We start from the raw sequence: 22,565 nt of genomic DNA on the forward strand, positions 1-22,565 counted from the left end.
CTGTGCTTTCTGCAATTCCAAGTTTCCGATGACGGTACATTTATATTATTCTTCTGCGAAGGTCTCACTCAAGCTGACCGCTGAAATCAACACTCGTGGGGTTAAGTGCTTCTGTCACGTGGTTTTTAACCACGCTTTCAACGGGAGGGGAACAACAGATGAGAGAAAGTATATGTGTGCCCTCTTATCATCGAATGATTGGATCCTTGGTAGGTGGTATAAAAAGTGAGACTTCTGGTAATGATACGAATGGAGTACCGACTCCGATGGGACAACTAGCACAGATATAACATGAGGCGTGGCAAAGACCACCTACGGCAGACATCATCGTCAAACCTTCTTGCAAAAATGAAGCTCCAATTTCTAATAGATCAAAAAAATTGAAAAAATAAAAAAATTCATGCAGGTATATGTACTAAGTCCGACAGGAAATTCTCAAAATCATGAAATGAGCCCGTTGGGGTTGACAATACTAAGCGAGACGACAACAAACACCCAGCCTGACTGATAACCATCTCTTCCCAAATCTACCTTCTTAACCTAACTACTAAACTGAATTATACATTTGTCGCATAATCCCCCCTCCCACCAGAACCAAGCTTTTACAACCTCCGGAAACCGCCATCTTCTCCCTCCTTCGACATTCAGGAGACGGCAGGCCGCCTGCCCGGACAAAGCATGGTCATCTTCAGTCTCTTTCTTGTTCATCATGCTTGAAGCATTTTTTCTTCTCATTTCGTCTGCGCAGGCGGGAGGGAAGATTATATAGCTAAACGAGAAGTACCTCCGTAGCGAGTCTAAATCCCCCAATTGATCAATCTTGAAGGCCTGGTCTGCCTAGGCATTCACCTGACTATATTGGCGCAATAACCGCTCAATAATAAACAAGTTTCGGCATACTTGTACGTATACATATTGAGGGAAATCAATTTCTTCAGAATGGGTATATATACTTAACTTCTCACCTCGCCCCAGCATCCCATCCCATCCTATCAAGCAGAAGGGAAAGTGCGAAGCTGTACCAGAAGAAGGTTTGGGTTCAGGATGGGGTGTGCTGGTTTGTACAATCCTCTCCGAGCGTACGTACGTGTAGCCTTATATTCTTCTCGAGACAAATACATGTGAATATGCTCGTAGACTATTTGCTCTGTCTTCCCTCCTCTATCTTCGCTTTTTTACAACCAATTCAGGCGCAGGCGTGTCAAGCTGCTCCTCAATATTAATATTTCTGCAACGATTTTTTTTTTCCCGTGCGATTTCATCTGCAAAGAGAAGGAAAGTGACAGTGGGACGGGAAATGAGAGCACCAAAAATAAAAAAAAATAAAAATTAAAGATCATCTGAGCAGACCGGAGAGATAGAGCGACATCTCAAGATCAGATGTAGCAATCACAATATATCAATTCCGTGGCAAGATCTTCATCATGAAGGTACTATACGTCCGCAGTAGTTACGTTGATCATTAAATAACTTCACACAGCACAACCAGTACTCAGTAGTGGAGTGGTGGTGAAATCCATTGCTTGATGGAGGAGATCTACAACCCAGCACAGTACAGCACAACATAAGCGCAAGCATAAGCACAAGTGTGTTTGCTGCAAGGCTCGGGCTCCGTTATATGTGATGTACGAAAGTGGAGTTTATGTAAAGTGGGAAGATCGATTTAGTGCTTTAGAGCTTTAGATGTTTAAGTTTGGAGATGCAGAACTTTGCATGTGGGAGTGCAGAGTTTGGGAACGTGGGTTGGATGATCCTGGGATCTGCGGACTGGACTTTTGGTGGATTCGAACGTGGGAAGGAGATGGCGAGCCAATAGTGGTAGAGCTGAATTGGAGGAGTTAAGGCTAAGAGCTTGGTGGATGGATGGAGGGTAGGGAAAGAGATAATGGATATGTTGTGTTTGGTACGGTGGTAAGTTGATACATGCGAGGCAAGGAGGAAAGGTGACATGGAGTCGACGTGGTCATGTTCTTTCTCTTTCTCTAGGATTTGAGATGGAAAATTGACTGCATGGCAGCCACCGAGACGCCGGAACGCAAGGGCAGTTACATGATTTGGAGGTAGATGAGTAAATGAGCCGCATTCCAGACCAGGGCTGGACGATCCAACACCTCGGTACTGTACATACGATCGTACCCTGCGAGCCCTGCTCTGCCTGCCTGCGATCTATGAATCTGCAGATCCATTTCTGTGCATGAGATTTCCCTCAAGGATCAAAAGTCTCCACCTTCAATTTTTCAACACATCCAAACCAAGGAATCCAGCTATGATTGGCCAATGTAACGCATCCAGCTCAGATACGTAAATTTAAAATGCTAGAAAGCCCAGCAAAACCAGCACCGGAAAGAAAAGCTTACCAAAGCTTAACCACGCCACATCCTCGTGCTCGATGGACACGCCGTCGTTGGTCAAGACATGGGTGGGAAGGTGCGCCGTCCCGTCTTAGGGTATTGGCAGATTTGGGTGCCTAGTAGTAGTGCGTGCGTGCGTGCCCGTCTGTTGGGTCCGGCTTATTGTTAGGTATTATTATTTCGATATCATATCATATCATATGTGAAATCCTCGGGAGTTGGTCGATCGAGATGTTATGATCAATTTGGAATTTTCGATTGAGTTGAGCTGATGCACGGATTGATCATTCTACGAAGTACTCGATTTCGTACTTAAGTCGAGAGAAGAGGGAGCAAGTGGTCCAAGAGCAAGCAACATGTCGTATTGTGCTTGAGTAGGGAGGAATGCGGACATGTGCAGATAACATGAGTGTTCCTCGCTTTCTCCGTTACCTATCTACTTATATACAGAGGTAAATTTGAAGCGGTCCATCCGGTCGCCTGTGGCGTCAATTCTCACTCCTCAAGCACGCCACATCCAATGATGTCTACCTGCTAATCCGCTTCTTAAAGGAAGTCAGATATCAGAGACGCATGAAGTGGAGAAGTGACGAAATAACACCGACCCCGAGCAGGGAGAGCAAGTGGTAAAAATCTGATAGGCCAACCGAAAGGCGGAAAGCCTTTCCTCAACCACTCTAGCCCCACCTATCAGCCCAGGCCCCTCCCCACGCTAGAAGCCCCAGCTGTTCCTGACCAGCGCAGCGACCACGTTTCTGATCCCGCTGTTCTGACTGGTCGGTTCTAACGACATCTCTTCATTCCATTATTCCACATCTTTTTATCCAGGCAAGGCGGCGTGCATCAAATTTTTTGGGGGGCATCGCGGGCGCGTTTTCAGCTGCTGCTCGTGCTCGTGCGTGTGCATGTGGGTCTGGTGTTCTGCATCCAAGACTTGTGGTGTCCGTCGTTCCAAGACGCCGAGCCTGGGGGAAAAGTGCTTGTCTGTGTATCAAGCCTTTTCCAAGAGATGTCCAAGACAGCCACGAAGAAGGGTCCGCTTTCATGGTCAACGTCAGGTCTTGAGATGTTCCTTTTAAAGCGATACGGTTCTCGAATTGATGGCTGGAAACTTGCGCTGTGAGGGATGGCACTGGCTGAGGATTGCCCGGGACGGACATTGACCGGTCAAGGATATTCTGGAAGCCTTCTACTTTCAGAAGGGGCTGCACACCAATGGCCGTGCTGGAGGGTGTGTGTTGCGATCGATTTGGTGCAGGATGTTCCGGGATACGCGGGAGGAGAAGCGGGCAAGGCAAGATCAACCTGCTGTCAGCAGGGCTTTCTCAGAGGTGCTGATGGGCTCCCCCCGTTGAGGATTTTTTTGATTTGACTTAGAAAAAGCATCGACTTTCATCGAGGCGTTTTCCTGACTTCTTAATCTAGATACATCTGCTTGCATCGTGCTCGGCATCGGCCTTTCCATTGGTCCCAGCTTCGTACAGTAGTGATAGCGCAGCGCGGAAACTTATTTAGCTTTTTGTCTTGCAAGATCTGGAAGTTAGCCGGCGGTGGTGGGCCCATACAGAGTTCAAGTTCAGCAGGCGGAACATACTGTACAGTACAGTAGTGACTGGCCTGGAAGTCGAGCCACGACAAATCTATGGCTTATCATTGTCACTCTTAAGAGATCCAGCCAATAATGAAATGAAACCCGTAACGGACCAGCTACAAGTAACTGTCACAATCCAAAGTTCATTCGCATGATGCAGCTAGCCTTCTTCCCGGACGATGCAACTTTATTTCTTGGCGCATCGGCACGCCCTTGCTTGGATGGGCTCTCAGTGTCCCACGCCCGGGTTGGTCTTTGATCCACACCACCACCCTTCCCAAAGAATTGCCAAAAGGAAGTACTGGCTCTGGCTCCTTGTTGTATCCCTGTAGGAACCCACCCCCGAGGTTCCCACTACCGCGCTCCTGCAGAGCTTCCTCATACAAATATCAGGACCCCCTTCGAATTTGCACTTCCTCTCCTCTTCAGCCGCGCTGCCAACTACGACGCCCTCACCCCCAGCATCTACCCGTCGACAAGTCAACACACAAACTGGTCTTGAAGACATACATCAGACACAATGGCTGCTCCCGCCAACATTGCAGCGATGAATAAAACATCTGGAGGCAACAATGCCTTCCACAACTTCAACAATGACTTCGCCCATATCCAAGATCCTAATGAGCGAAGGAGACTCGCTCTTGCCGAGATCGATAAGGCTCCTTTTGGATGGTACCACGTACGAGCATGTGTAGTGGCAGGTATTGGATTCTTCACTGATTCCTACGATGTACGTCCTCTACACCCAATCGTAGACCCTACTAACCACCACCAAGATCTTCGCCATCAACCTGGTTACCAGCATGTTGGGTATAGTGTACTTTAACGACAGTAAATCTCACGGTACTATCCCACCCAACTCAGATACCGCTATCAAGGTCTCTACTTCTGGTGGAACCGTTCTTGGTCAACTTGGTTTCGGGTACCTCGCCGACGTGGTTGGACGAAAGCGTATGTATGGACTTGAGTTGATTATCATCATCTTCGCAACGCTCGCTCAGGCCCTCTCTTCAAACTCTCGTGCCATGTCCATCACTGGTCTTATCATTTTCTGGCGTGTCCTTATGGTAAGTTTCTTCCATTGGCATTAAATTCACCAGCTAACCGAGATCAGGGTATTGGAATTGGTGGTGATTATCCACTTTCTTCAATCATCACATCCGAGTTCGCTACTACTAAATGGAGAGGTGCTATGATGAATGCTGTGTTCGCTATGCAGGGTATTGGTCAGTTCACTGCTGCCATCCTCGCCTTGATCGTCACCACTGGTTTCAAGGGTTCTTTGGAATCTGCTTCCAAGGCCTCGACCTGCACTGGTGTTTGCCAACTTGCTGTTGATAAGATGTGGAGAATCATCATGTAAGTGTTCCTATTCATAAATCAGCCAAAATCTAATACGCTCCAGCGGCTTCGGTGCCGTCCCCGGCTGCATCGCCCTCTACTACCGCCTCACCATCCCCGAAACCCCCCGCTACACCTTCGACGTGGCCCGCGATGTCGAGAAAGCCGGCACCGACGTCAGCGCCTACATCAACGGTAAAGCCGAAGGCCACCCCGACGAAATCGCCCGTGTTACAACCATGGTGCAAGCCTCCCCGGCCCTCGAAATCCCCAAAGCCTCCTTCAAAGACTTCGTCGCGCACTACTCGCAATGGAAGCACGGCAAGGTCCTCCTCGGCACCGCGGGCTCCTGGTTCTTCCTCGACGTCGCCTTCTACGGCCTCGGCCTCAACAACTCCATCATCCTCGCGGCCATCGGCTGGACCGGCGGCAGCACCCAGTACGAAATCTTCCGCAAGAACGCCATCGGGAACCTCATCCTCGTGTGCGCCGGCGCTATCCCAGGGTACTGGGTCTCGGTCGCTACGATCGACACCCTGGGCCGCAAGACTATCCAGATCGGCGGCTTTGCGATCCTCACTGTCCTGTTCATCGTCATCGGTTTCGCGTACCACAAACTCTCTGGACACGCCCTGCTAGCACTCTACGTCCTCGCGCAATTCTTCTTCAACTTCGGTCCTAACTCAACGACTTTCATCGTCCCAGGTGAATGTTTCCCCACGCGCTACAGATCTACTTCTCACGGGTTCTCCGCCGCGTCAGGCAAGGTCGGCGCCATCATCGCGCAAGTTGTGTTTGGGCCTCTGCGCACGAGGGGCGCGAAGCCCGGTGCGAAGGGCAGGGATGCGAGTCCGTGGTTGAATCACATTATGGAGATTTTTGCGCTATTTATGTTCTGTGGGTTGTTGACTAGCTTTTTGATTCCCGAGACGAAGAGGAAGACGTTGGAGGAGTTGGCGGGGGAGGTTCCTGGGTAGGTCTCTTCTATAGCCCTTTTTTTTTCGAGAGTTACTGACATGTGTGAATAGAACACCTAACTACGACCCCGCCCTAACAGGCGGCGCATACCGCCAGAACTCAGAAGAAGACTCTCAGCCCGAGAAGAAGGGGAAAGTTGGAACTGAATCCGTCTAAGCGAGCCTCTCCATACCTTACCTTACCTAACGCCTCAATGCGAAGAAGCTGTACCTTAGGAAGTTTGAATTGTATGGACGCTATGCAGATTGAGATGGAAGGATATGGGGAGATTGGTCGATTGATTGATAGAGAGAGAGATACCTACCTATCTTACCTAGGTAATAATGAAATTTGAATACCAGAATACCAGAATATACGTGAGAGATGACTTTATCTTTTATTTTCTATATGTATCGCGTGCATACGTATGTATGTATGTCTGTATGTATATAGGTATGTAGTGCTGCGCCTTGATTACCTACCTTATTCTGAGATGGGTATGTGAGATGAATTACCCCCTTTCCCCCACCACGCCATCAATCAAGTAAGTCTATCAACCAGCTAATCCTATCTATTCATCGTACCTAGGTAGGTAAGTTTGTCTTTGTCTCGTTTCAGCGAGGTTCACTTACCTACTTCCCTCGTTCAGCGAATCCGCTCTGGGGGTTTTTTTTTTGGCTTTCGCTTAAAGTCATTAAATATATGAAGATACTCAATCTAACAAAGTAAGTTATTATCCAAAGTATTAAGGTACTGCTACCTACCTACTGACCACTCAACTCACTCACTGGCTCACTGCCCAAGTATCGCTGTCCTTTCCTCCTTTCCTCCTTTCCTCCTTTCCTTCTTTCCTTCTGTCCATCCAGACTATCCATCTCATATAAATTATTTTCCATTTATCATCCATCTCATATAATTAATCACTTTTCCTGGTCTCTGAGAGAGGGGGAAGTGTAGGTATTTCGATTGCTGCACCTCCTGCACCTCCTGCACGTCGTAAAGTCGAGTCGAATGCTAGCTAGTGCTATTTACTTTACTCCGTACTTGTCCAATTATTGACCTGACCTGACCTGACCTAACGCCGAGGGTGAGTGAGTGAAGCTTGTTTAGCGAGAAAAAGTAACCGCTGAAAGTAAATTATAAAACAGAAAGCATAAAATAGAAATCTCCGAGACTCCCGTCAGGTCGCGTCACCTGGTCTTGTCGGTCTCGCTACCTTACCTTACCTGTGAAGGCATGCGGTACCGGCTGGGGGTGGGGGGGGGGGGGGGGGGGGGAGGGGTGGGAGAACGAAAAAAAGGGAAAGAAAGAGGGAAAGAAAGAGGGAAAGAAAGAGGGAAAGAAAGAGGGAAAGAAAGAAAGAATGAATGAATGAATGAATGAAAGAAAGAAAGAAAGAAAGCTTGGGATTAAATGAAGGAGTTAGTGAGTGAGTGAGTGAGTGATTTCGTGAATTGCGAGATTTTCGGAAATGCTTGATGCTTGTAGGGAAGGAAGGGTAAGGTGAGGTGAGGTGAGGTGAGGTGAGGTGAGGTGAGGTGAGGTGAGGTAAGCAGGACCAGGAAAGCCAAGAAGCGAGGAAGACAGGGGATGCACCACTGTAGGTATCTATCGGCTGCAAAAAGAGGTGGCCGATTATTACTGTATTACTTACTGTATTGAGGCACGGCAGAACATCAAAGTAGTTAAAGGAGAGAAAAAAAGGTAACCTTTTACAACACACACATAGTGCATAGTGGTGAAAAAAAAAAATTGAATTCAGTCTTTCCCGTAGAAAACACTTTTTTGAAATACCTAGTACCTTGATCTTACAGTGAGTGACTTTTTTTCTATTTTTATTTTTATAAGAGTTTCGTTGAGACAAAAGCACGGTGTTCAAGTAACTAAGGTAGGCACCGGTGCAGTACCTACCTAGGTAATCAACCCAAGACGGGATTGTTTGGAAGTTGTTTGGTCGTTGCAGGTGCATTTATTTAGCCAGCCGTGGATCGATCGATTGATTGGTGAGATTGATTGGTGAGATAGATTGGTGAGATAGATCGATTGGTGCCTTACATGCATACTTACCTAGGTACATACCATCCCGTCGTCGTACAGATAGATCTCTGTACGGTAGCGAGCGGGCTGGCCCGAACCAACAAAATAAATGCTTGCTTCCCGCCGATATCACATCTCGGATTCTTAGATTTCGCAAACCAACTACGGAGGTAGAGAGGTAAGGGGGACTCGTTTTATTTATGGGTTTGGGTTTTGGTTTATCTGATATAAACAGTGGATCCTAAGTACAGGGATTTTGTAAAATTACCGTACGATTGATGCCGGCCGTGAGATTATAGTGGAGGTCCACTCACTCCTGTCAGCATCCTCACCATGTTGGGAAATATACGGGTCTGTTTCCTTCCTTTGCCTACGCAACCAACCAGGGGAAAGAAAAAGAAAGAAGCACGGTAGCCTCGTCAGGAATTCTGTGGGAACCTTGACCTGGACCGACGTGAATATCACGACCTGTCCATCACCACCTCCTCCTCCTAGTCAACCCAAACCATGCCATCATCAGCACCACCTTTTCCGGCTGCCTCCTCTCCAAAATGCTCGATTCCAAACTTTCGCGCCTCACATCCGGCTTCGGTATAAGCGGCCTAGGTAGAGGCACCGTGCGAACCAGACGCTTCCTCTACGTACTCCTCGCCCTCACCACTCTCTACCTAACAATCACTACTCTGCTAAACAGTAGTGGTATCACGACTTCATATACATACACATACAACCCACAATATGGCATCCTCGCGCCTCTGCCCTCCTCACCCCGCTACGCATACGCCACGCTCCTCACCAGCGACGACGAAAGATACTACACCGCAGTGCGAGTCCTCGCGTACCAACTCCTCGCCGACCCCGAAACCAAAACGCAAACGCGCACCAACCTCTCCATCCCCATCCCCTTCATCGTAATGGTCACCAGCGGGGTCCCCTCGCACCAACGCCGACAGCTCATCCTCGACGGCGCGCAAGTCGCGCACGTGGAAGACGTGCCCTTGCCGTGGTGGATCCGGCAGCGGCTGAGGAGGCCCTCGCGGTACGGCGACCAGTTTACGAAGCTGAGGGTTCTGCAGATGCTGGAGTTTGATAGGGTGTTGTATCTGGATGTTGATACGCTGCTTATGCGGTGCTTGGATGGGATTTTTGAGGACGAGGCGGCGAGGAGGCCGATGGAGAGTTTGATTCGGACGAGGACGAGGTCAAGGGGGAGGTTGAGTCTTGGTGGAGGAAAGGGGGAATGGGAACCGGAAAGTAGGAGTGGCGGTGAGAGTGCTGTGAAGATTTCCAAGGAGGAATCCATGGTGCCGGCGCAGTATGTCTTTGCCGGGAGGTCGGACAACGGCCGGAGTAACGATGGCTCTTCAGGTGGGGAGTACGACCATCCGTTCCCGCCTATCGAGAGGGATAGTCTCAGCGGGGGGTTCTGGATCGTCGCCCCATCGAATGAGTTGTTCGCATACTACATGTTTGTGATGCAGAGTTCCACGCTGGGCGTCCTCCGACCGTTCGATCCGCAGTTCATGGAGCAGGCTATGCTCAACTATGTGCATCGGCGGACTAGGGGCGGGAGCATGCCGTGGGTGGCGCTGGATTATAGGTGGAGCGCGACGTTCCCGAATGAGCGGGATGTGGAGGGCGGAGTGGCGAGTATGCATGATAAGTTTTGGGCGAATGGGCCGGAGGTGTTGAAAGAGAGGTGGAGGAGGAAGAAGGAGGAGATGGAGAGGCTTTGGCCTGTTGTAAAGGTGTAGGAGTATCGGATGTATGATAATGATGTGCCTGAAGTATCGAGAGTGTGACGATGATGGCCACTTGGCTCGTATGATACCCGGATTACTTCAAGAAGTAATGAATAAAGATTAGAAATCACTAGCTGAGCAATCAGAGCCAATTCTGAACTACAACACGCATGCTTTTCAGGGCTGGTCTATAAGACTCAGAAAATAGAAAGCTAACATAGCTAGATCAAGCCATTTTGGGTCTGTTTTGAAATAAGCCAGCGCGCTATATCAAAATGGCTTTGGACCAACAACTGAACGTCTCGGGGAGCAGGCTGAATAGACTGGACCCTCGCAGCTCAGCAGGAGTGGTAACAATGCAGTTTAAATTCATGAGGTCAAAGCTAAGGTATTGCAACAACATCAGGACAAATTAACAGACGCGAAGGCATCGCAAGAGCTATTCGAGGTTCAAGCCGTGGCAAGAAGCCTTCACAAGTGCCCAAAGTCTAAACTAAATGAATCAGAGTGTGCTTGGAACTCGGGCTGTCAAACTGAGAATATCAACGGGACTTAGTGACAACTTTCCGGACAAAAAAGTAAGCAAGGCCAGAACTGCTTTTGCTGGGTTTTGACACGCAGCTTGTGTTGTGATGGTGCTCATTTGTTGTAGTGCAATTTCCACCTTTACCTCCAAGTCGTCGTTTGTCCTCTGGTTTGTGAATATGGCCCTCGTGGGTATTGACTTGCTGCTCCTCCTGATCGACCTGCACTTTATTCCATATTTCAAAGACTTGGTCTTGCTGCGACTTGGCTCTTGTTTTGTCCTTTTGCTTCGCTTTCCATTCCGCTGCAATCAACTTGGTGTCCTTCAGTTGTCAGGCTGGATGCTCCCATGACTCCTAGTCTCTGTTGCATCTATATCGCATTCTCGATATTCGCAGTTTGTGATTTGTCGCAGATCCTCTCGAACCTCCCAAATGAATCCTATAGATGTCGAGCTTCCGTAGCGTAAGTGCAATATGCCGCAGAAATGCTCTGGGAAAGCCCGTGAAATGCTCTGGCCCTCTTATTCAATCGAACCTGGCTGAGGGGCGGCACACGTCAGTGATCTCGGTGGGGAACGCGTATACATAATGCCAGAACAATCCCGCAACGTTGTCATTGGTGATATTGATATGTTTGTCCGGGAAAATACGAGTCCGATAGAGTACTTTCAATACGATGACCAAGGTGTCGTCAAGCTCGCAGATCCTGTAGCTCATAGTTGGAGCAATGGTTCAAATCGATTGAAAAGAGAAGAGGGCGATCAGAACAAGACCAGAGTCCGTCTGGCAGGTGTGGCAAGGTCCTGTTGGGTTCTGTGAGGTTGGGTGTTTTTTGGAAGTCCTTTGGTCGTAGGATGAGTTCATATTAGCTGCTGCCAATAACATCTGCTGCATGGAGTGCTATCTCTGCTTCAATAGTAATACACATCTGCGGACTCGTTTTATGATTCCAGCATTCGTTAGTGTACTGGTACCTGAACTGCATCTAGAGAGGCGACTGATAGCGAAGAGTAGATTGTAGGTATTATAAATGAGGCGGCACGACGCGGCGCACACGCTGGATAAGCTGGATAATTCTTTGAAGAATTCACTGGTGTCCAATATGAGTTTGAATTTTGGCATTGACGTGAAGCATGAATTGTACTCCTGAACATGGCGAAGAGGGCGAAGAGTTCAATGAGAAAGTGAGAACCAAGGAGGGGTGTTCATGCCTGGCTGGTAATTAATTGAAACCCAGGCACCAACGTCTCCGAGGCGATCCAGGTGTCTTGATGGTGACTCGGTGAGAATGGCCCACACTCTGTGCATACTTCATTTCGAGCTCACTTGGACTCACTTGGACTTGGGTTCAAGGGAACTCTCCTTTATTGTTTCTATCTCTTACGCTGCTTCTATCGTACATCGCCTCAACGCACATATGCCTAGGTTCCTTTCCCTTCAACGACTTTACATGGAATAGACACTCCGTCTCGCGCCGAGCGAGCCTCGATCTGGACGTGCCATCTGCCTAGGATCCTGCACACGATCTCATACTTGATCCTCGGAGACATGATCCGTCTTCCATAATTGCTGAGGTCTATTTCGACAGTCCAAGTTTTACAGCCCGGCACTTGTTCTTGAAAGAGTCAGTGGACATCGCCCTTTCGATAGAAAATACTTACGGTCTAGTATATCTTTCTCAGAACCGACTTCACTGGGACCGGCAATTATCATGTGTCTTTTGGTTTCTTGGCCTTTGATTTTGATGTGGGTACTACATGGAAAGAGAACCTTGCATTCGAGAGCGGCGGAAAAGGTTGATCCGTTCTAATTGGTCAGCCAGGTCAGAATCCTTTTGATCGATGACGGATCGCAATATTCAAATACCTTGGACTTCTCTGCAGCTTGCCACTTCAGTCCGCCCTTTGTCTGGATACCAAAGCGTGTTCCTTCGACAAACTTCAGGAGCTGCGTTCGATCACAAGCTACACTGCAGCCTACAACAGTTGCCATGATCCTGGAAATATTAGCAGCTGAATATAGAGGTCGAGAATGGCGGGAGTACAAACGGCAAGACGCTCAGCTGACGGTGGTCTACGACGGTCAGACCTCTATACCTGCGTTGAAAGCGGTCCATGAGGTACGGTGATTGTGATCCGCCACCGCAAAATCCTATTAAGTTCTTGATGCATCTCGTTAGTCAATTTCCTCGGAGATAAACATAGACCATACCGGAACTCTTTTCAATATGGCCATCTCACGGATAGCGCCATCGATTGCAGTTTCAATCTGCTCGGCCAACTCCTCCAACAATGACGCGAAGACATTTCTACACCAACAACTGTTACCAAGACGCTCTTAAATCTGGTTGACAGTGACCACAACGTACCTATGCATGCTCAGTGACTGGTTCATCACAGTGGTTGTACTCTCATGAGATCCCGAGCTCTGTGATGGCCAATCCTGGATTTCTACTCCGTTAGGCAAACCGATTTCAATGCGACCCCCCTGCCTTGAACCACAAAATGCATTCCGGGCATTCAAATAGTTTCGCCCTCTGGTCATCTCCCACGCTACGGTGGCTGCCGTCAATTGATCCAGTACATTGCAAAGTGTATCATGTGCAAGCTTCCAGAACTTTTTGTCGGTGCTCACAAGACCCTCCGGAATGAACGTCAGCTGGGGCGCTGTGATTAGCTCGCCACCCTCAGAGATTGTTGAAATGGCAATGTCTGTTGTCGCTCCGCCAATATCACAAGATATGACCATGTCTCCAATCGCAAGTTTATGACATCTGGCGACAGTGCTATCGCTCAACAGGCATTGTGCTGATGCTTGGCCTTCGGTGAGGTCGGTATTGATGCGGATGTCTTCTTTACTCGTACTTGGGAGGCAGGAATACACGGCGTCTTCGGCCAGGAGCGTGAAATCCCGAATGGCGGTGGAAATGAGCCAGCAGCCTGGCACTGTGAAATTCCAGATGATGTTCCCTTCCCTCCAGTTGTGATTTACCTTGTCGATTTCCTCTGTCGTTTGCTTGCAGATTGCTGTTAGGTAGTCCTCAAACCAACGGAATACTTCCTGCCTCGATTTTGGTGCATCAGGGAAGTCTGGAATGGGGCCACTGCCAATGTATGTCTTGAAGCACTCGACGAACTTGTTGTAGGGATTCGTTGCAGGTGTCCCCCACGAAATGAGATTGCCTTTGGCGTCGTATTCAAGCGTAGTTGGAGTCTTGATTTCTTGCTGTGTCCATTTCTCCTCAGGCTGGTTGTCGCGCCAGCGTGCTACTACGAGGCAGTCAGTTCTTTATCTCTTTTCTCTCGAGAAGCTGAAAGGAGAGGTTGGAATTGATTGAAATACCAGAGCCTGTCATTCCAAAGTCGATACATATGAGCATTTCTTTGTGTTGTGCCATTGCTGGAACGCACCTCTATTCTGCTTTCCGAATCGGAAAAGTCACATTTCCGGTGGGAATTTCTCGTTTAAGAGCACTCCAGCATTCCAAGACACAAAGAAACCACTAGAATCGTTTTTCTCGCTCATTTCGGGACGTCCGACACAATCTACAGCGCACTGTTTGACGCTTTTGAGACTCAGCTGAACTGAGGGCCATGGCCCTGAGTTTGTCTTGGCTGTCTCGGTCCCGTGCATATTATCCAAGGCTGGCTTGCGGCTGTCGCTGGAAGCGTCTTAGTACGAAACTCCCAGTCTTGCACCCTTTGAACAAAGAAATCAAATCTTCGGATCAAGAGGACTGCCCTCAATCATTTGCATCTCAGTCTATAGATCTTTTCATAAATCAAATTCCAACTAGCACCCAAAATGACTCCACAAACCGCCCTCGCTGTCGCTATTGCCCTCCCTTTGGCACTACTCTGCATTGCTACTTTGATCGGGAGTGCAATCATTCTCGCTCGTTCAGCAAACCAGCGCAGATTATTAGCTTGTGACTTATCCAGCGCAAAAATGGAGCTCGCCAAACTCCAAAAACAAGTCGCCGCCTTTCCGCGGGTAGGTCCCACTGGCTTCGAGAGTCAATTCTTTCGGGAAGATATCGAGTCTGCCTATGGGAGTTTCTTCGTTACTGTGAATAGCCATGTACGAAGGTGGATCGAGCATGGGGGAAAATCTTCACCTCCAAGAAAAGACTCTGTTGCTCGGATTGAAGCTATCCTCTTTCCGAAGCCACCCGCACCGAGTTCCTTCAATAAGGGAATGGACACTACTCTGTTTTCGAATCCGCACCAATACACGGTCGAAGAGATATGCTCTTCAATCGAGGATAACGAGACCCGCCACGCAATGCTCGGACACATTGTCATGTCTATTCTTCTCAAGGCGGTCACCCTTCGGAAAGATGCTACGTCTACTCTCCTCCCGTTTGCAACGGTCGAAGTGCGATCCCTCGCTAAGCTTCACGAGGCAATTCGAACTCTGTACCGTATGTAACCTCCATCTCTTATATTCGTGTATACACATGCCGCGTAGTCACTAATTTCTCCTTTCCATCCAGTCACTACCCCGGTGGCGCGCCACATTGCGAGATATTGGATCTACGCGTCATTGCCGGACAACAACAATGCCACGAAGAATAAACGGTCCGAGTACCGCGATGTCCTTGAATCCCTCTTCGAGCCACACCTCCCTGTGAATGCGGACAAGTTTTGTTACCACGCGGATCTCAACGATGTTTTGGACAATGCTATCGAGTTTGGAAAGAAAGTCACGGGGAGGACGTCGGATCATATCGAAACGCGCTGGGGCAACAGAGAAGACGTTGATTGGATTGTGACTCATCCTGCACTCTATGCCGTTCAATATATGGAGGATGGTCGTTTTGTTGATCACTGCTTGGACCGAGGAGCGATGTATCGTGCAACTACAGAGGAGACAAGACAGGATATGATTCGTCACGGAGCTTTGCAGGAGTCAGCTTGAATGTCGTCGCCTGTTATGGGAGTTTCCTTTGCTCTCATATGTTCTCCATTTCAAGTCTCCATGGCAGCTTTGGGGGTCCTTAAGTAATGTATTCTGGTAGAGATTTTTGTTACTTAAGTATGATCAGTCCGTCACTAAACGTATCCCACTCGTTCATAAAGCATGTACCTCAGTCATCGAGTCCCGGCTCGGCATCATGATGTTGGGTAATCTTGTGATGCTCGTCTTTACACCGCCGGCCGAAGTATCAAGCTCGGTCATTTTGTTGTGGAATTCTGCAAACGTGCCCTATGCACAGAGTGAATGTTTCATTACCCTGCTTCCATGCTTCTGTCTCGTTCATATTGTTCAAGTTGCCGTACCTGATTCGAATCAAGGCTCCTGGTTTCGAAACTATTCCGGTCTCCCGCAAAGTACGCCGTACTGTTGCCTGCAGGGTCAACGTGCTCCAGCCATGCATGATCTTTCCTATATTTGAGTGACACACAAACGCCACAAGTATCAACTCCGCCCATTCCCCTTTGTTGGCGGCAGTATGCCCTGTTTACAATTGACTTGGTCAAAAACAGATGAGTCAGATTGGATACGTGCTCAAATGAATTAGCGTTTCGTCCGGTATATGATTCGTCTTCCCATCTCTTCATGCTTTCAGAGCGTTCCACGATAATCACAATATCATCCCATTTCATCGTTTCAGGCATTAGCATTCTTGGAAAATCTGTTGTCCTTTACAGGTCGTGTCGCGCGCCTTACAGAACTCAGCTTATCATCACAAGCATCAGGTTACGTCCCTCCTGTTGGTAAAGGAATCTTCAATCCCTTCACGATGGACCCTGTATCCGCTGCCGCCCTCGTCAAAGCAGTAGGAGTCGCCTTGGATGCCGCCATTGGTATCCACTCGATCATCAAGGCCTTGAGGACGTTCCCCATAATCATCGCAGACACTCACGACGAAATGGATCAAATGATCCTCCGACTCAAGCACCTTCAACGGGAGTCACAGACCCGTACCCTCCCACTCGATATGTTGGAGGCTTGGCTCCGCTACCAACAAACCTGTAACCGAACCCTGGACAGCATCCAAGAAATCCTGAGCTCTTACGCCAAACGCAGCAAATCATTCCGCGCTCCATTGAACTTCCTCGACTTCCAGTTCTTTTCAGGGAAGGACAAGCTTGTGGAGTTGTTAAAACCCCTCAAGGAATGCAGTGACTACTTTTCGTGGCTTTCTAAGTAAGTTTCAATTCTACATCTGCATGCAAGGATGTTTTGTAGGCGTGCGGTGTGCTGATGATGCGATGGCAGGAATATCCTTAAGGCTCCGCTGACTAGCGATATCTTGTGTATAGGTGTTCATGGCTCGACAGGAGCTGCGTCAGTTGTTAGTCTGGGCCAATACTTCAGAATGGAAATGAAAGATGAAATTGCGAAGAGGGAGGGCAGCTCTTGAGCTTCGTACAGCAGCGGTTTGGGAGAATGGTTTCGCGTCCATTTCAGATATGTGATTGGTTTCTGGGATATTGGGAGGTAATATTGGTCATTCAAGCTGGACTTGGGTAGATAATATTCAAGCTGGACTTGGGTAGATAATATTCAAGCTGGACTTGTCTAGAGAATGATAGATTTCAAGCTCTCACTAAGTTTCTCAACTGCATCCAAAACATTTCTCTCAACCTGATGCCTTTCTGTTCGTGTACAAGGATGAGAATACATACACAATATATGCTGACTTGTGGGACTTGTTTCTCAAGTTTTCTTAGCAACTAGATTCGTTATGCTCTTGTTTCGAGAAAGGGCTAGTGACTAAAGCGCATAACCAGTCGGTGCAGGAGCGGGAGAGACGATCTGCCTGCCGCGTGCTCATACCTTCGGCAACGCCTCGGTTGCTTAACAAGTATCTCAACCCGACTGCATTTTCTTCTACAGCTTCAAACAATCTCAATGGTGTATTGAATGAGACTTTAGAGTCCAAATATGGCCTAAAATTCCTGACATTTACAGATTTAGCACAGTCCAGAGATGGGCAGACGAGGGGAGAAGTTCGCAGCCACATACAATATCAGTATCGGCGGCATCGTAACCTAATGCGTGGAGTACACAACAGGCAAGGTGAGGTGAAAATGGACACTAGTGCACCTGCTCCAGTCTGTCTAACTCGTCACATTTAGACGACGAGCTGAGGCCTATTCCATTTGTGCCCCGTCCAAGTGACCTCTTTCAACTAACGTTATCTCATCGCCATGACTCTTCGCGCTCACGAATTGTTTGATCGATGTAGGCATTTTTCCGAGTACAAGTTTGCACCATACGGTCGCCATGTCAATGAATGAGTAAATACACAGGTAGGAAGCAAAGTTTCGAGAGATGCTTCACACCTCTTACCACACGCACACCAACACCGTGCAGCATTCTCCGCAGCATTATCAACTTCTTTACCAACATGTGTGAATACCACTACAAAACAGTCAAATGTCCTCACAGAAACCCTTAACATGTCTAAAAAGAGAGAAATAATATCAAGGCTGGCAGCTCGCTAAACTTCAGTCAACGGATGCCCCATATATACGTTCATGAACTGGGCAAAACAGACCAAAGAAATTCCAAAAAGAAGAAGAAGCTCTCAATGAAGAGAACCTCGGGAATTGAGCCCGAGGTGGGGCTCGAACCCACGACCTTGAGGTTCCGATATAGATCTTTCGATCTTTCAGTTATAAGAGCCACACGCTCTACCGATTGAGCTACCCGGGCGACCAGGTCTATCGTGAATCGATGTCACGGATATTGTTATCTCGTTAGAAGATGTTGGAAAAAGATTTGTGCGATTTTTGACTCGCTTGTGGGATGGATACTGTGTGTTGGTATTGACCCGCTGAGGAGCCGAGATTGGAAGAGGACGAGATGACCCACATTTGAGCAATTCTCATTTTAGCGGTGTAGAGTTGAGGCTGAATGACTGAGTTGATGTCGTGATAAATGTCTTGATATATATTCCATTTGGTCCGTACTTGAAACGGATCTTGGCTGTCTGAAGAACAGAATCCCTCAGGGTGGTCAAGTTCTCTTTTGCTAGCCGTCTGATGAGATCGAATATTATTTGGCTTGATATCCTTGCTTGAAGTCCGAACTTTCATTAAATACTAAAAGGCTAAATTGATATTTACCAGATTAGATAGCATATCATAACACCATTTGAGGTTATCTGATTCTAACATACTCAAATCAAGTCGCAGAGTTGAAGGATTGCTCCTGGGCTCGCTTAGCCTGCAAACCCCTGAATCGTCAACCCCGCCACGACCCCACCATTTGACAACAACAACATGCAAAAACAAGCACATCTAGAAACCATCAGAAGCAATGCATAAGCTATAAAATCCTCACTAGCGTTCGGTCAATGAAAAGACTCTCGAATCTGGCAGCGGGTAAAGATGATATTCTTGATATGTCTGCAAGAGGGTTGTATCTAGCAATCGTGAAACTTGCTGGATTTCTGAGGTAATCGCTACGCTTGCATCACCTAGGTCAAAATTGCTTGAATGAGCTCGAATACCGCAGTAAACAAGGGAGAAGCTTATCAATTCTGTAATGATAGTTGTTTTTCTAAGATTCAGGAACTGCAAACATACGTCTGGCCACTCTCATTGATGCTAATACTCGGACCTAACAAAACACTATCTCATTGAAAGTGAAAGTCGAAAGAAATCCGTTGAGTTGGATCATTATTTGCATCAAAACCCAACCTTTGAGCATGCAAATATTTTCCAGCTAAAAATTTCCTCCTCTGGGTGTCTTCCTGCGCTTGTGTTCAATACCGTATTCGTCCCCATGTTATTGGACGATTTTATGTCGCGTGTAACACTCTTCAACGTTTGTTCTAGGAATGGGCAGTGGCTATCTCGAATAACAGGATCTGTAAGGGATTCTTTGTGATCTTTAGTTCACAACATGTTCCACGTGAAAAGCCAACGGTTTTGAGTCCTCGGAGCAGCGGCAGCACACAACCCGAGTGATGGTCTATTCATGTCTACTTCGAAAGGTGTTATCTATCGAGATGGGCTCACTGCTCATGGGTTACGTACCTGTAATCTGCAGGTCCGTCTAGACACCAACTGCTTGATTGGATCGTCCCATGGCCAAAGTGCAAAGTCCCCAACAGGTGTGGTGTGTATGGTTGAATGAGCCGCAAGTGTCCAGACCCTCGCCTCTCCGCTTCTTACCCCCCATTTACTACTCGCAACACCATCCAGATCAAGCCTGCCCTGCATGAAATTTCTCAGCCTTACTCAACTCTCAGCGTGGGGTTCCATACTGAGGAAGTGTTTCCTTCTTTTTGACGTCAACCCCTTTCGAGACTTTCACTCCAACCTGGACCTTGAGGTAAGGCTGGCTTCAACATTCCTGAGGCCCGCTATCCAACACTGGATACCGACAGTCCAACTTGATATCCCTTGCACAAATGCATTTAGCACCACCACCAACCGTGGGAGCCGACCTACAGATGATCGGAGATATAACTTACTTGGTTTGACTAACATCGGCCTGATGGTATCCCTCCTTCCGCTCATATTGTTGACAATACGCCGTGGAACCTCACATGCAACGCTTACATTTTCGGAATACCAAGAAAGGCTGCTTTGGGATCTATCTGTACCACACGGGGCTCTCATCCAGCGCTGGAAAAAAAAGAAAAAGAGGCGTCAAACTAACTCCCGGGGGATCCAGAACAAACCAAATTGCCGATCAACAGACCCCGTCCTACTCTGTGATACGGAATTTCGCTACACAGCACAACGGCCACATAAGTTCAAGTTCCACCGTACGCTAGGGTGGCACGGTTGGGGAAGGTCTGTGACGAGAGCCGGGGAGTCGGGGACGTGGAAATCTGGCCCCTTGCTTTGCTCCATCCGTCATATGATAGATTGCACTTCCTTTTGAGAGAGAGAGGGAGAGACTGGATCGGGCCGGGCGCCCGGTGCGGGAACCCGTGCTTGCATGCAGTAGTAGTGGTCGGAAGAGGGGACCGGTGTGGTAGGGAGAGACATTATGCAAGAAGCCTAAAAGAATGACGGGAGGAGGAAGTCTGGAATGTGGGAAGTTGGGAACAGTCTGCCCCCGAGAGAGTGAGTGGATGAATATGATGATGTTTTGTTTTTGTTTCTAAAAATGCCCCAACAGATTGGTTGTAGATACGTCATTGTGGAAGGAAAGTCATCATCAGTCGGTAGAGATGAGCATGCTCGCCTCGCACACGTACACACATACACACTCGATCCAGCGCCCCGGTTTGGTGTCAAATTCCCATTTTCGCCGTACCATGCCAAACCATGCGCCTTGACCTGTCTCCAGCAGGTCGAATCCTTCCCAAGCGCCCAATTTCCCAGCCAGATAATTCCCAATGCCGCTTCCAGACACCAAACGCCGCGCTTTCGTCGAGATTATTATGATAGGTGTATCAGTACATGGCCGATGAGGAGCCAGCAGGATAAGGTGAAGTTGCAGGCGTCTTGAAAGCATCATGAACAACTGCTGGCTTGAAGATGTGGCGGAAAATATCCAAGTCTGCCGCAACGCTTGATTTTGAGGACGATGACGAGGAGCTCTTTGATGATGATTTTGAGGATGACTTCGATGACGAGCTCTTGGAAGAGCTCGAGCTCGTGGCGGCAGGTCCTTCCGGCGGGTCAAAAGCAAAGACAACGTCTCGGAAGTGACCCACGAACTCGGGATCCTTGAGTAACGCGTCCCTCCACATTAGTGCGACTTCTTCAGTGGGGTTTCGGAATCCTGGTCCCAAGCCAAAAGTGCCGATGACCAGATTGATGTGCTTGTAATACACTGCAATCCGTAAGGCGGTACGGATCTTATCCCTCATGAGCTCCTTTTCCTGCTTGAATGAGTACTTCAATTGTGAGCTGTCCAGTTTCGGCCGCTTGACTGGGCAGACGGAGATGATCGGTAGGGCTGAATCATTAGTATGAGTGGCAGAATCAGGAATGAGAAGACGTTACCCTTGAATTCGGGCCAGACTTCATACTTTTCTGGACCATCTCGAAATACAACTACTTCCTGTCAACAAGTGTTTCATTTGCTCTAAGGAACCCACCACGAACCGACTTTAGCTGAGTAGATACCAGTCTTTGGAGGGATTGGGTAATTCGTTGCAGAAGCGTTCCCCTGTCCTGGTGTAGTCAAAGTGGCGAAAAGATTGCTCCGCCGGCAGAGACATTCTTCAGGTGACATTACACCTGTGAAGTGTAAGTTTCGTGGAAAAAATTCTTGGCGACCAAGTCACATACCAGCTTCCCAGTCTCCTCCGGGTCTCTTGTCGTTCGCTGGCATGATTACCGGGATCTGTTCTCCTCCAGGCTCCATCCAATCCAATGCTAGATCTACGGGATCTCGCTCATAGAATGCTAAATATTTGTAAGCTGAGAGTCCACAACAGGAGGTTTTGTGAAGTAGAGAGTTTACCAAATCGACAGTGCTGTGCAGTTTCTTTCGGTGGAGGCTGAGCCATTATGAATTCCGAATAGCACAGGAAAGAAGTAGCTGGCCATTCAGCATGAAATGTTGACCGAATGTAGGGTATATAAGTCTTCTTGGCTTCTGCTGCGATTTCAGATGGCTTTGGTTTCGATGGTGGCATGGCTATGATTCAGTGAGGCGGTGTGTTGCTGGTCAGGACAAGGATGTTGAATCTTGGTAGGCTGCACAACAGTATAATGGATGAGATGAGACGAGATAAGCTCGAGATGTACTGTAACCCATTCTTTGAAGTGGTGGACATGGGTCTACATTATATAGATGGACAGCGATGTGAACTCGAATAAGAAAGCCACTCGCTGAAGCCAACATTCCTGGCAAAGCCAATAACACGAAGCACAGACAGGTTCGGCAGCTGAGACCTAGCTATAGGAAGCCCTATGACCCATGGCCCAGTTTTTGACTTATCAGGAGCGATAACCGGCGGACTATACTCTGAATGCAGTACAGAGTTGGGCCTATTCAGGACAATCGCGCTGTTGGGGTGGGGAATAAATTGACGGCGTAACAGTAACGATATGAAAAATGAATACCGATATGTACCATCCCGGTCCCAAGA

The 22,565-nt window shown here is 48.2% G+C and overlaps 6 protein-coding genes and 1 non-coding gene across 7 annotated transcripts; 4 read left to right on the forward strand and 3 right to left on the reverse strand.

Moving 5' to 3' along the window:
* Positions 1 to 1,949: 1,949 nt before the first annotated feature.
* On the forward strand, positions 1,950 to 6,553 carry PHO84_3 (Inorganic phosphate transporter pho84). Its single transcript, XM_058507927.1, has 6 exons — positions 1,950 to 3,682; positions 3,777 to 4,672; positions 4,719 to 5,009; positions 5,057 to 5,301; positions 5,348 to 6,256; positions 6,312 to 6,553. The coding sequence occupies exons 2-6, from the start codon at positions 4,463 to 4,465 to the stop codon at positions 6,415 to 6,417; spliced, it is 1,761 nt and encodes a 586-aa protein (XP_058357098.1). The 5' UTR covers positions 1,950 to 3,682; positions 3,777 to 4,462; the 3' UTR covers positions 6,418 to 6,553.
* A 2,275-nt stretch (positions 6,554 to 8,828) lies between these two features.
* On the forward strand, positions 8,829 to 10,031 carry ONS95_014270 (uncharacterized protein; the record flags this gene model as incomplete). Its single annotated transcript, XM_058507928.1, has 1 exon — positions 8,829 to 10,031. One exon carries the CDS (start codon positions 8,829 to 8,831, stop codon positions 10,029 to 10,031), a length of 1,203 nt encoding a protein of 400 aa, XP_058357099.1.
* A 1,936-nt stretch (positions 10,032 to 11,967) lies between these two features.
* Positions 11,968 to 13,943, reverse strand: ONS95_014271 (uncharacterized protein; the record flags this gene model as incomplete). The annotated part of the gene is made up of 7 exons (XM_058507929.1): positions 11,968 to 12,161; positions 12,208 to 12,352; positions 12,413 to 12,542; positions 12,595 to 12,707; positions 12,758 to 12,854; positions 12,915 to 13,815; positions 13,889 to 13,943. 7 exons carry the CDS (start codon positions 13,941 to 13,943, stop codon positions 11,968 to 11,970), a joined length of 1,635 nt encoding a protein of 544 aa, XP_058357100.1.
* A 407-nt stretch (positions 13,944 to 14,350) lies between these two features.
* Positions 14,351 to 15,466, forward strand: ONS95_014272 (uncharacterized protein; the record flags this gene model as incomplete). The annotated part of the gene is made up of 2 exons (XM_058507930.1): positions 14,351 to 14,969; positions 15,042 to 15,466. 2 exons carry the CDS (start codon positions 14,351 to 14,353, stop codon positions 15,464 to 15,466), a joined length of 1,044 nt encoding a protein of 347 aa, XP_058357101.1.
* A 491-nt stretch (positions 15,467 to 15,957) lies between these two features.
* On the forward strand, positions 15,958 to 17,073 carry ONS95_014273 (uncharacterized protein). The gene is made up of 3 exons (XM_058507931.1): positions 15,958 to 16,081; positions 16,243 to 16,699; positions 16,772 to 17,073. Exons 2-3 carry the CDS (start codon positions 16,293 to 16,295, stop codon positions 16,914 to 16,916), a joined length of 552 nt encoding a protein of 183 aa, XP_058357102.1. The 5' UTR covers positions 15,958 to 16,081; positions 16,243 to 16,292; the 3' UTR covers positions 16,917 to 17,073.
* A 1,038-nt stretch (positions 17,074 to 18,111) lies between these two features.
* On the reverse strand, positions 18,112 to 18,214 carry ONS95_014274. Its single transcript has one exon. It is a non-coding gene; the product is annotated as a tRNA-Lys (tRNA).
* Positions 18,215 to 20,915: 2,701 nt separating this feature from the next.
* Positions 20,916 to 22,109, reverse strand: ONS95_014275 (uncharacterized protein; the record flags this gene model as incomplete). Its single annotated transcript, XM_058507932.1, has 5 exons — positions 20,916 to 21,424; positions 21,472 to 21,522; positions 21,574 to 21,708; positions 21,760 to 21,876; positions 21,935 to 22,109. 5 exons carry the CDS (start codon positions 22,107 to 22,109, stop codon positions 20,916 to 20,918), a joined length of 987 nt encoding a protein of 328 aa, XP_058357103.1.
* Between the last annotated feature and the right edge of the window lie 456 nt (positions 22,110 to 22,565).

This window comes from Cadophora gregata (genome assembly GCF_030347475.1).
Source record: "Cadophora gregata isolate MNR1 chromosome Unknown scaffold_8, whole genome shotgun sequence".
In the NCBI taxonomy this organism is placed as follows: domain Eukaryota; kingdom Fungi; phylum Ascomycota; class Leotiomycetes; order Helotiales; family Ploettnerulaceae; genus Cadophora; species Cadophora gregata.